The following is a 13,882-nucleotide window of genomic DNA, read 5'->3' as shown; positions in this document are numbered from 1 at the left end:
TTCTGTGATACGTCTTACTTTGTGACCTGTTATTCAATGATGTCTTGTTTCCCCTTGGCGTTAGATGTCGCAGATATTACTAGCTTTGGGTCTCCTTAACACTTGACATTTCTGCGACATCACTGATCTGACAAGCATGAAAGAATAAAGATGCAGCATCGCTGTGTTTGGGCATTTAATATATCGATTGGGCTGGTATTGGTGTGGTATAGGCTTACCTATATTCTGTATACAGATTAATATGTCAAGTTTTAAAAGGCTACACAGTCAGTTTGTTTTTGCCTGTATTATGAACTGTGTGTATGTGATAAAAACAGTGTTAGAAAAGATTAGATAACTAATAAGTAATGGAGTTAGACATTTTGTCACAGTCTCTTGAGATACCGTTGCATTTACCAGCAAGCAAGCCTCAAGGAACACTTGACTTAGTGACCTCGGTTTGGTTCCTGATTAACCTCCTTCAACCCTATTTACTCCAGTTATTTGGTTTACATTATGGGCACATCCTCTCTTCTACAGCTATTTGTTCTTGTATTCTACGCCATTTGAACAGACTAATCTAGTATTTTTTTTCTCTTCCTAGTCCAATCTTTGCTGAGGCACGGATTTATGTCCATCAGCTCCACTTCATCCCAGACCCAGAGGAGGAATACCACAGTATAGTACTTGAATGTTGCTCAAACATTCTGGAAAGGGGACATCAGTGGTAAAACTGTGAGGTTTTTGACAGACAATTCTGAAATATTTTCTTTTATACTGAAGCTTTTAATAATTGTTGTCATTATCTCCACCACATCTGATTATTATCATAGTTGCATTCTTGTCAGAGTGGAAACCCATTAAATAGCATTAAGACTATTACAAATAAAATAGTTTATTAATTTTAACTTCACTTGACAAAAAAATTAAACTCTGAAATATGAAAAGAGCATAAAAGGTCACTGCACCAAACAAAGACTGTTTTAATATCTTCATACTGCAGTCGTATAAAAAATGTCAGTGGATGACGCGATTAAGTGTCTCATAGTTAATATACCCTAAGTATTGGTATATCAGTCTAAGGAGGCATATCAAACATAATTAAACAAAAAAAAAATCGTGTACGATGGATTCCAGTAGAGGAGGCTTTGACTTAGTACTGTGTGTATGTACTCATACTGTCCTTCTCCTTTGTCCTTTTTTAGCTTAACAGGCGTAAGTAGAGTGCTGCAGGGATAACATATTTTTGTAGGTCAATCCAAACAGAGTTTTCTAGAATTAAATATGGAAAAATGTAAGATCCAACTCTTATCATACTAGGTCTAACTAGCTCGAAACCGTCTTCCGAATCTTCAGCTGGTGAGGGTGTTGGCCTTTTGCATAGGCCTTTAACTACAATTATTTAGCATGCGATCATGTATGTAGCCATCAAGTGCATATTTAAGACATTTTTACATGTCTTGTTTTAAGACGAGTCAGCTGGAAACATTACAAAGTCATCTAGAGGCGGCATTAAAACCAACTCCCAAAATCTGCCAGCAACAGTTTCTCCATGAGCAAAACAAGCTGCAAAACCCCCTGCTGTAGACAGAAGCAACCTCATTGGTTAGTGGACATGCATTATTATATGTTTGCTTCTTTTCCCTTTTTTATACACATGTCCAAAAGTGAGGGACGGTGCCCAGCATTTAATTCTGAGAAGCCCTTTTACCATCATGTTTGTCTTTAAAATAATGTACAATGAAATATACAACAATACAAGTACTGTCATTTATATAGCCTACTGTGTTTCTATTGTGGCAGTTGCCATATATAAAAAAACATGATTTGGGGTCTCATTATGACGATAACAACAGAATGCTTAATTGTGAAATCAGAAGACATTCTTGACAAGCTATTTGTCTGATGTAAGATCAGACCTTTCTTTCCAATAAGTTAAAAGTTTACATTATTATCCTTCTTTCAAGCAGACTCCCATTTTTCAGCTACAGATTAGAAAAAGAAATCAACAACAATCTTCTCTCGATTCACTTCCTATGGGTACTCTTTATACCGGATTAAACAGCCATTGGTTTGGAAACAAAGTATTGCAGGATGTCTGCAGACATTTGGATTTTAATATCATGGTGACCAAATTGTTATTTGTTGTATGATTGGGATGTTACTGATCTTGGAATAAAACACATCAAAATATAAACAATAATTCACAGGAACATGACAACAACAGCATCAGATTTAGAAATGAGCATTTATTCCACAAAATCCCAACAAAGTATTTGAGTGATACACAGTCTGGGTCTGATTTCTGAATATATTTTCCTAGTAAACAAAGAAGTTATACAGTCTTTCACCATCAACTCTGTTATCAGTACATTGTTGTCTTTTTGGTTGTTGTTTTTTGATGCAAATAGTTACATCTTCCTTCAGATATGTAGTCGATTCCCTTCATTCGGAGTCTGTGAATTTCACCTCCTTCCCACAAGGGCGCTTTTACCTGTATTTCTATACTACCTGTGTGGAACCTTCTGGCTTGTGCTCGTGACAGCTGTACTGTCTCTTTAAGAGACCCGGAAACGGTTCCCTCCTGTGTGTTCACTGGTCCAGGGCGGCCGCGGATCCCATACAGACAGCTGACCATGATATTCCATCCTGCCAACTGGGCTTTTCGAAGCAGTGTGTGGTGCTGGCGAAGCCGGGCTGTCCTTAAAGCAGCTCTGAAGGCCTCGGACGTCAACGGTTGCCGTTGGTACTCGACCCCAATTCGTGGCGGTGTCACGGGCATGGAGGAGATACTGGCGAGGGTCGTTGCACCTTTACCCACATACGAAACGAGAGACAAATACCCTCCTCCCCCCGAATCAAACAGCTTGGAGTTCATGCACTTTTACGGAAGTCTCGACAAGGAAGACAAACTCGGCTTCCTGACGAAGCTGTCGCAAGACTTCGGAGTAGACCACAAGGGAGTTTCAGAGCTCGCTTTGAGGCTGTTGGACGCTCAGCTACGAGACTTGGTGACCATTCTGCAAATTGAAGACAGGCTGCGATACGGCCTGACTCCCCGTTATAAACAGTTGCTTAACCATATAAGCAGGGCCGAGGGTGGGGTGAAGTTTCTGGTGGATCTCCGAGCCGATGTGCTTGAAATAATCTCATCCAAAGCTTGCGAGACCCCGCACATAAGGGTAAATCATTTGTTTACATTATCTACGGATGCTCGCATGAGCCAAAGCAGTGCTGTTCGCGTTTGGTCATTTGGCACCTCCGGCCTGAACAGCTGAACCTTAATGTTCAGTAATTTCGAGGCATTGTGTGTGCGATAGTTTAACAGCATTAGCAGTAGGCTGAGTATAGCTGCTTACACAACTCACCCGCTCACTCAGGCACAACTGCAATCCTTGCTCCTATCACATGGCTCACAGATTGTGGCCATGACCTTTGTCCCAGATTACCTTCCTAGTCAAACTGTAGGAACTATATCTGTTTATTTTATTTATTTTATTCATTGCTTAGGGCGTTTTTACAATTAGATACTACCAAGCTTTTTGGCACAAGACAGTGCCACGCTCAATTTTATGTTTTTTGCTCGTCTTTGCTGGACTGATCCACTTACTGGAATGTTCTTGTGTTAAAATGGACCATATAATAATATTTCATTCTATACATGAAGAGACAAGAGCTTCTGTATGCTGAATATAAATCAAGCATGCAATGAATATGCTGAATAATTTTTTTTAAGCAAAATAAATATATACTTTTAATGAAAAGATATACATGTTTCATTACATCACACAGACATGGTCCCCATGCTCTTTGTTCTCTTAATATCATATTTTTGGCAACTTATTTTTCAGAAAAGCTACCCTTTCGAGTCTCAATATTCAGTTATTCATGTTCAGTCAAATATAATTACAATTTTCAATTCAGTTCAGCACTTGAGTGTAGGAGTTTTCATGCGCACCTTGGACTAAGAGTGGAATATTGTTTCAGATGGCAGGCTTGCTGTCATAAATCCATGCTCTTTTGTGCAGGTTTGTTTGAGAGTACAAGTGAACTCTGGGGGTTAATCTCATCTAACACCTGCATGGATTTTTTTTTTTTTCAAACCACAACTCTATACAAAGTATGACATGTACCGTAGATGTTTTGATATTAATACGTGCTCACTCACTCGGTCAATAGAGAGTAATTTGACAGGCGGACTCTTTTAGTAACATGTATTAAGAGTGCATGAAGCTGTATTTATTATATCTACAAGTAGCTAGTAGGCTGGAAAATGGCTATTTGTGTGTTAAAGACCATGAGCAGCTATTTTATAAAAAAAAAAACAGTATAAGCAGTAGCCCCTATAGTGTGTATAGATGTAGATCTACTAAGAACAAAAACCCACCATCTAGAAAGATACTTTGGTTTTGTATTTTGAAAACACAATTTGGGATTTAGTGGCTTAATCCAAAGCAAATACTGCTTCTGCCATAGCTGACATGTTGTGTCCACTTTTCTGAAACACATTAGAGGAAATGCAGACTGCTGATTTGCAAAGTTGTTATGCTGAGATGCAATAATCAAGATCACCAAAGTGATGTGTGCGCAATCAAAGGCTGTAATGGCCAAACTAAAACTGCCCGGCTTGAGATCATTCGGGGACCATTTAAACAAGCGTACTGATCATCATGACATGTGCTGTCTTTGGATACTGATTGAGGATTGAGTGAAAACAGCTTTCTGTCAATGTTGAGATCAATTTTTATGTTTTGTTTTCCTTTGGAATAGAGTTTCATATGATTTTTCCATCGCCAGAGGACTTCTGGCCTCTTCTCTCCAGCTCAATACATATTGTATTCCTGCTGCGGTGTAGTTCAGATGCATTTAATCTCAATAACCAAGGCCTACTGAGACCTTTTGTAGCTTAAAAAGGTCTAAGCTACCTACAGGGTACTCGTACCTTGGACTTGGGGGTGCACAGCAATCTTTTCTTGTTATGGCCAGAATTGATTGAGCTTAAAATGAGAAAAGGTCATGGTAAATATGAAGCTTTTAGTACATGTATTGATAGTAAGTGCATACCAGGGGAGAGAAAAACCTGCTGTCCATAATGGTTCAGATAATAAAAGTAGCACAGAGACATTAAGGGGGGGGGGGGGGGGGGGGGGGGGTCATACAATTTACAAAGATAACTAAAGTAATGGAAGTTTGAAAGTTGTATCAAGGCTGCAGATACTTTGGTTCTTGCAAGAGTGTTGAATTCTACTCTAGGTTAATCTCTTCTGGTTGGGTAATTTAGTTTTGATGTCCCTTCTTACTCCTTCTACCTCAAATTCTTTCATTCTTGTTCATCTGTCCACAAACTTGAGTGGATGAAAGATGTAAAGTCAAGTCAGAGACATCGTTTTAGTTGGCTCTTTGGGATTTCACACAGTATAAATGAGGCTATTTATTCCCCACAGACCGGCTGACATGTGGCATGCAGCCCACTGGAGTGAAAGTATCGGTGCACTCCGAGTTTGACCTGTAAGCACTTTCGCAGTCGGTGGTCATTTGGCCTAGGAAAGACGGACTGTTCCTTCCAGGCACTGCAGTCTCCATCGCTCTGTATAATCACAATATAACTGCAGCTCGAGGTAACAGAGGCTGCATCAGCATCGCAACATCAGCGCCTCGCTTTATTTTCTTTCCAATGGAATGCAGGATTTTTGTCTTTTCCCTTCCCTCCTTTCTTCCGCGTCTCTCCTAACCGTAGGCTTCCAATGCTAGACCCTTCCATTTCAAAAGACTTCATCTTCCATGAGGTCACCGGAACACACATCTCAGTCTGGCCTTCCTTTTGTGTGGGAGAGAATTGGCTACCCAAGGCAGCAGCTGTACTCTCATGGGTTGTTTATCTGCTGCGTTTTCCACAGAAAATGCTGGGCAAGGATTACCGGCCATTTTATAGATTATTTCCCCTCTGGCAGTTTGTGAGGTTAGAGGAACACAAATACACACACACACACCTTCACAAAAGTAGTGATGTGTCTCTGCTAAACTTTCAAACTTTTGATTTGCTCTTCACTCAACAGAATTTTCCAGCGTGAGACTTCTGAACCATAGAGATGAATAATGCAGTGCCTAATGCATATATGTGGGGAAAACTTTCAAATTGTGTTAGTTTTGGTTTTTATAGTGAATTTCAGCCAGTGGCTTTCACACCATGACTGTACTGGAGCTTGTTTGTATTAACCATTATTATGACTGACAAGCTGGCATTAAAGCAAGCCTGAAGTGAAGACATCCAAAGGAACAGCCAATATAAGCTGTATTTATGTGCCTCAGTGTGTTTGAGTGTGTGCGCTGCGTCCGCTTGTTTGTGTGTTTGCAAAAGATTTGCTTTAAATGAAGTCTGACCTTTGCGGGAGGACAGGCCTGCTTTGAAATGGCAAGTTGTTTATTGAAGTGCCTCCTCTACATTGCGAGCTCAAACAAATCACTACTCATAATATGAAAACATTCAAACGGCATACAAAGGCCTAGGGGACCATACACCCCTCACAGTGTGTAAGATAGCCGTCTGGAATTGTTTATAGCCGACAGACAAACTTGAGCAACTTGGAAGCTAGTCAATATGATGGAGAGCTTGTAAGTTCTCCCAAGAAAATAGGTCTATAAGGCTGTTAGGACTCTTTATCCACCTCTTTTAATAGTCCTATAAAAGTTGTAATTTCTACAGAATCATCTTTTGGTGTTTCTCCTTCATGAGATAGACAAGAATGAGAACAGAATCCTCCATAGCAAAGTGAAAGGACAGTGCTCAGATAAGTTAATGTAGTGGACACCATAACATTCTCTTCCATATTCATCAAATAGGATTTGTTTGCATTATTTTTACAATATATAGTTGCTATTATGAAATACAAATGCACCATTCAGCTTTCATTTCCCTGATGGACCGGCTGCTGAGCTGCTCAACAAAGGAAAGAATGTGGTGAATTTTCAATTATCTGCTAGATGTGGATGTTAATTCTAAACCCTGAACTTGTTTTTGCTCTCCCAGGACCTGAACGGCACCCTGAAGAGCTTGCTGTCCGAGTGGTTCTCTGTAGGTCTGCTCCGACTGGAGAGAATCACCTGGCAGTCCCCCTGCGAGATCCTGCAGAGGATCAGCCAGTAAGGGCATTCATACTGTGCTTCTCCTTTGTCCTTTCCCTCCTTCATTTCATCACAGTCTCTTCTCTTACATTGAAATTATACAGCGCAGCAATGAAAACTGACCGCTTGCTAAACCCCTCCCCTGAACAGTGACTGTCCAATCATAGCTTAACAGACGTAAGTGGAGTGCTGCAGGGATAACATATTTTTGTAGGTCAATCCAACCAGGGTTTTCTAGAATGTAAGATCCAACTCTTATCATACTAGGTCTAACTAGCTCGACACTGTCTTCCGAATCTTCAGCTGGTGAGGGTGCTGGCCTTTTGCATAGGGCTTTACCTACAATTATTTAGCATGCGATCATGTATGTAGCCATCAAGTGCATATTTAAGACACATTTTTACAGGGTTCTTGTTTTAAGACGAATCAGCTGGAAACATTACAAAGTCAGCCAGAGGCGGAATTAAAACCAACTCCCAAAATCTGCCAGCAACAGTTTCTCCATGAGCAAAACAAGCTGCAAAAACAACCCTGCTTTAGTCTACCGCCGTCTGAAATAATGGACCCGGTGTTTCAAATAATTTCGAGCACTAAATGTGGCCCGTTATCACTGTAAACTGCACATGTACTATACAAAATGGAGAGCTTGCCGAATGTAGCAACAGTAGCTAAGGAGGGCGGGACTTAGTGAACGGTTAGTTGAAAACTGAAAAACTAACCATCAGCCCTCTGCCAGGTACGAGGCAGTGCACCCTATAAGGAACTGGACGGACCTGAAGCGCAGAGTTGGGCCATACCGCCGTTGTTATGCCTTCACCCATGCCGCCATGCCAGGAGAACCCCTGGTTGTACTGCACGTGGCCCTCACTGAAGACATCTCTGATAACATTCAGGTTAGAATCAATAGCTGCAGGCTGTTGTAATGGTTTGTCTCACTTTACCACACCTTGGGAGATAGTTAAACATCTGGGATTTACTACTTTGTTCCTCTTCTCAGCTGACAAATGGATTATTGCTGTGTGAAAAACAATACAGAGACCTTTAAACTGCGCATCCCCCTGGGAGCAGCCTCTACTGTGCTGACTTTCTTTACTTGCTATCCACAGTGAGGAAAAGGTGGTTTTGACAACTCTGCAGTTTGAGAATATGCCGTGGTGTGAAATACCGCAACGGTTTTGCACAGTTTTGCTCCAGCAGCTCTGGTATAGCTATAGTAGACTCCTGCATTGGTCGCAGCTATCTAGCCACACTGGGCTTGTATCTGGATGAGTGACGTGTAATTTGTCTGTGTGACTTGACAATAAAATGTCTGTTTTCTCACAGAGCATCGTCCGTGAGTTCGCCACTCTTGACTTCGAGGAGGACGTGAATAAGATAAATGCAGCCATCTTCTACTCCATCTCCTCCACTCAGGCTGGCCTTCAAGGGGTGGAGCTGGGCAACTACCTCATCAAGAGGGTGGTCCGAGAACTACAGGTGAGCGCGAGTGGGGCGTAGGATGTAGCGTAGCACAGTGGTCAGTGAAAAGAACTATAGCTGTGGAACTAGGATTGGATGTTGCAGCACTTGATTATTCAAATTTAAGTTCTCAAAAGTGATTCTTACTCTTCATCATTTCAAACCCCGGCATCTGCATAAACTGTATGTTTTATAATATTTGAGGAAATTACCATTTTATTTTAAAATGCAACAATGATTCAAATTCAGGGATGAACATAATAACATTGTGATGTTCTGATACATTTTCTCTATTGTATATTACCTAATTTGTTACTGTTTTTTTTAAGCAGTAGCAGATCTACTTTAATCCATTCTATTTTAATTCCTATAAAAACTTTGCTCCGGTAGAACACAAGATCACAGAAAAGGCAAGGTTATGTAAACATTGGTTATCTAAATTGAATAACTACGAAGCACATATTCTTATCAGTGAAGCTTTCACACCACCCTTTCCCAGTAAAGCTACATAACACCTTATCATTTACAGTGCATGGATACAGCTGTTAACTCCTGCAGAGCTCCTCCCCTATGCTGTAGTAGCAAAGAGTGTTGTTAGTCTCCTCCACAGGATGTTTCACTCTGTATGAGTCACACGCTGAATTCAATTAAAAGGCTTTACGGTGGCCTTCAGGTGCGGCCCAGCTGGCACGGCGTTATTCCAGTGAGAAATGTAGCCGTGCCAGGCAAGATATCTTTTGTTTGATTGCTTTTCAAAAGTTTTTATTTGAGTCTCAGTGCTGAATCATAAATATCCCGCTTGTTCTAGCGCTGGCTTATACACACATGGATGCATACACACATACACGGCTTTGATCACTAGACAGGCAGTAATGAAATCTCATCCATCCCTGTCAATGAGCGCAGAAGAGCCCTTCACGTCGGGCCACTCCAGCAAGCTCTTGTTAAACGATTGGATGATTGAAAGGAACATCAGAAGCCACTCCAACAGATGGAAAGTAGCTCTTTACAGTGTGTTCTCATGTTAAAAAAAATAAATAAAAAATCAGGTTTCAAAGCTTAAGCAGCGCCCACTTTAGTTATTCCAACAATGGAGATGGGTTTTGATTGGTGCAAGCTTTTCTCTCATTGCCATTTTTATTGATGGCAAATTACGGTTCAGTGAGCTCAGCAGATGTTGCATTTCCTGCTTTAGCTATTTGTGTCGGAGTGGAAAGTAGGTTATACTGCTGTAACAGCCTTACAGTCGGGGAGTGTTGTCTTCATCCAGAGGTCTATACTAGCTTTGCAACCCAGCATCTTCTCCCTCCGTCTTTGTTGTCTTTCTAACGCAAAAATAAGGGATTAGAAAAAAGTTCTGGATAAAGTTCTACTTTTTAGCTTCTCTATACTACCCTACAGATATAGTAGGCTATATTTGTTTTTATGTGTATTTGTCTACTTTTATTCATATTTATATTGAAATCAAGGTATTCATTTATAGTTAACAGCTCGTAAAAAATCAATAAGTGAATTTAGTTTTAGCTGGCTATTTCACTAGCTAGCTTTCTCTTGGTACCAAGCCAGAGACAAGTAAAATAAATAAATATAGCATAAGAATTGTGAAAAGGCAGATTCTGGTCATAATATGTCGCTTTTGGATTTTGGCTTTGTAACGCAGTAAAATACAGTTCAGAACTTGCACTTTTCAATGTGTCCTCCATTCCTTTTTTTCTGGACGCTTTTATCCAAAGCACTCCGTCAGTGCAATTATTTTTTCATGACCCTAGTGGGAGTTGAACACCTGACCCCAACAGTGTAAGTGCAATGCCGTAGCACCGACGCTACCCAAAAGACAACACAAACTCGTATTCTTCAAACCTGTATTCCGTAGAGGGCTTGGCTTTCTGACAGGTTGTTATGTAAAGGGAAAGAGAAGAGCGGTGCAGCCACAGAGGGACCACTATGATGATGGATGGATGATAGAGTGGAAAAGAAAAGGTCACAGCCGTGATTTAAGGGGAAGGGAGGGGGTCTTGCTTGTCTTTGTAGATTGGCCCCTAGAGCACTGGCACTGCTCCTCCTTTTTCTCTGTATCCTTTCCTCCCTGTTCCTTTAACACCTCTCCTACCGCCTCTTTCCCCATTTCCACCACCCTCTTTTCCATCTTCCTCATCCTCGGTCCCTTGGGAGCACCCAGTAGTTAAAAGTAGAAGTTGGAGTGAAGAGGGCAAGACCATGATACAGTAGAGCAAGGAGAAACATAAGGGGAGAGTCAGCGGGACGTGGAAAGTGATCTTGAAGTGAAGAGAGGGCCAAATCAAGGATGATGAAAGGAAAACGGCGCAAAGCAACACGTCCCTCCAGGGGTTGTCTGACACTTCCACTTTTATCTGCAGCGACTTTCACTCCTCTGCCTGCCACATCGCTCCGTCACTTATCAACCCAGACGCCTGAGTGCGAAGATGGGCAGAGGATGTTTTGGCGAGAGGAGAGGGTCGCAGGGTGGAGATGGGGTGGGTGGGTGGGTAGGTGTTGTGTGGACAAGACAGAGACATGGGGGAGAGGTGAGTGAGGGAAACGGACAGGTATTAAAGGTGAGAGAGAGAGAGAGAGAGAGAGAGAGAGAGAGAGAGAGAGAGAGAGAGAGAGAGAGAGAGAGAGAGAGAGAGAGAGAGAGAGAGAGAGAGAGAGAGAGAGAGAGAGAGAGAGAGAGAGAGAGAGAGAGAGAGAGAGAGAGAGAGAATCATCATCATCATCATCAGTCTCCATCAGAGGGGCAGGATCGTGAAGCAATGGTGTTGATTTGTAATGCCGTCCCTGTCTGACCTGCCGACTGAGCGCAAACAAAAAAAATGTTGTTTTGATACTGAGGTGGAGTGTTCGTCTCCCTTATTTCCACCGTTGGCAGAGCTTGTGCCCCTGCACTCTGCCGCTCGTCTGTTTTCTTTTCACCGTTGCCTTGTCTTCTCATCCCTTTCCCAGCTTGTTTTCCTCTCTTCAAGCTGGTTAAAGCAAGTTGAAGCGATTCTGCGTTGAAGTGTCTCCGCTTGCTTGCATGCAAATTATTCTGCCACTTTGTGTTTCAAAATAGGGGATATGAAAAAAAGAATCTTGTTAACCCTAAAATGCATGAATGTTTTGCCAAACATTCCTGCAAACCTTATATTAGGTCTTTAGAGACCCGTTCCATATTTACCACAGATTGGGCTACACACTAAAATAACATTGCTTCTGAACGTTTTCAGAACATGATATTGATAAAATTACATTTGAACCATTTTTTTTGCATTTATTTCTTTTTTGGAACATTTAAAGAGATATAAATAACGAAGGTATATATATATATATATATCTCAACATAGCTTTTATATATGTTAATACAGATATGACTGTTTCACACAAGCTACTGTAACTGCTGTGTGACCAAACACAAATTAGTCAGCACTGTATGACCTGTTTTTTATTAATTATCTGACTGATCACTTTGTTTAAAAATATATTCCTGGTCTTCAGTTTCAGTGATAAATACCCTCCAACATCGAAGAAAGTGCTGCTCTGCAGTGTGCCCGACACACTGCTGCTGCACCATCTTGTTACTAAGACATAATGAAACTTTTTCATCATTATGTCATTGGAATTATGATGTTATCTGCTACCTGCATAGTGTGAAAAAGAAGGCACACTTGCATTCCTCAGGTCTGTAAAGACAAAGGGAGTTCGAGGCCTGGTGTGTTAGACAGGGCCGTATTCATAATGCTTCCTAGTACAAGGACAGGGATAATGTTTGTCGCTGATCTCAGAGATGCGCTCACATCTCCCATCAAACGGAATATCGGCAGAAATGAAAGGGATCACAACACTAAGATATTTGGCAACTGGAAAAAAAGCAACAGTGCTTGTTTATAGATTTACATGCCGACCAACGCTGCTACTTATATACACTGGCCAGCAATCGCATAAAAGCTGATGATTAGCCAATCACATGCGTCATACCTAGCAATGGGGGTCAACCACTCCTCCTCACTAAGGTAAACATTGCTGTCCCTTCCTTGTTTTGAGTTTCCTAAATCCCCCAGACTTGTTAGAAATGTTGAGGCAAAGTTAGGAGCTCTCTGGGAATACTCTCACAATGTTTGTGAATACGCGCCCTGAAGTATACGTTTGAGGATTAACTCTACCTGCCCCCCCCCCCCCCCCCCCCTCTCCTCATCTCTTCCAGAGCGAGTTCCCTCACATGGCCCAGTTCTCCAGCCTGTCTCCGATCCCGGGCTTCTCCTCCTGGCTCCAAGGTCTGCTCAGCCAGTACAAGAAGGAAGGCCGGGGCTCTGACCTCCTCTCTGAGCAGGAGTGGAAGGAGGTGGAACAGGCCACTGACTCGGCCTCGGGGTCTGCAGCCATTGAGGCCCTCCGCAAGCTGATCGCCACTAGCGAGTGGATGCGTTCTGAGCGCCTGACCCGCGTCCTGGAGCCCGCCCTGATGCGTCTCTGTGCCTGGTACCTCTACGGGGAGAAGAGGCGAGGCTACGCTCTCAACCCAGTGGCCAACTTTCACCTGCAAAACGGTGCCAGCATGTGGCGGCTCAACTGGAACGCCGACACCAGCCCAAGGGGCGTGGCAAACTCTTGCGGCATCATGGTGAACTACCGTTACTTCCTGAACGAGACGTCTAAAAACAGCGCTCTTTACCTGCAGAATAAGGTCATCGCTGCGTCAGAGCAGGTGCTGGGGCTGGTGTCCCAATTTCAGAAGAGCAGCAAACTGTGAGAAAGAGACAAGGACAAACCCACAAATACAAATCTGTTCGGTTAGATGGCACTTGACATCATTAATACGTTAACTGACAAACTCAATGATATAATATTTGACATTTTAAAACTGCTTCAGAGACGTCAGCTGATATTGTTTTTGAATTGAAATTAGAACTTTTCCCACATGACGTGTCTCATCCCATCGTCTGTATGTAGTGCATAGGTTAGGCTTCTTGCCTCATTGGGTTTCTGGTTGAAGCTGTTTGATATTGTGTAAGTGCCTCTCAGGCTGAGAGACTGTAGCTAATGAAGCACGAGGCATCTATCAATGCATTACCATGTTCTTGGATAACAGTGTGTGTAATGGTGAAGCACGAGCAATGAGGGAGTGCAGCTACTGGAATAAATGATGTTTAGATTCTTTCATTTGGCTGAACCGTCTCACTGCAAACACGTTGATGAATGGGAGAGAGTTGGATTGTGTCTTTTCTTTTTTTTTTTTTTTCTTGGGCAGGGTTTCAATGGGGTTTACGTACACATGCTTATTCCCACTAAAGCACAGTACACAAAAGGCATGAAATCAAGTACAATT

At 42.0% G+C, this 13,882-nt stretch overlaps 1 protein-coding gene across 1 annotated transcript; it reads left to right on the top strand.

Moving 5' to 3' along the window:
• Positions 1-2,575: 2,575 nt before the first annotated feature.
• On the top strand, positions 2,576-13,716 carry mlycd (malonyl-CoA decarboxylase). Its single transcript, XM_076082128.1, has 5 exons — positions 2,576-3,161; positions 7,007-7,119; positions 7,838-7,994; positions 8,425-8,577; positions 12,761-13,716. The coding sequence occupies exons 1-5, from the start codon at positions 2,616-2,618 to the stop codon at positions 13,304-13,306; spliced, it is 1,515 nt and encodes a 504-aa protein (XP_075938243.1). The 5' UTR covers positions 2,576-2,615; the 3' UTR covers positions 13,307-13,716.
• The last annotated feature ends 166 nt before the right edge of the window (positions 13,717-13,882 follow it).

Source organism: Anarhichas minor, unplaced genomic scaffold, assembly GCF_050575085.1.
Source record: "Anarhichas minor isolate MPS153535 unplaced genomic scaffold, ASM5057508v1 ptg000090l, whole genome shotgun sequence".
In the NCBI taxonomy this organism is placed as follows: Eukaryota; Metazoa; Chordata; class Actinopteri; order Perciformes; family Anarhichadidae; genus Anarhichas; species Anarhichas minor.
The sequence above is the reverse complement of the archived record's forward strand: the minus strand, read 5'-3'. Positions and strand labels throughout refer to the sequence as shown.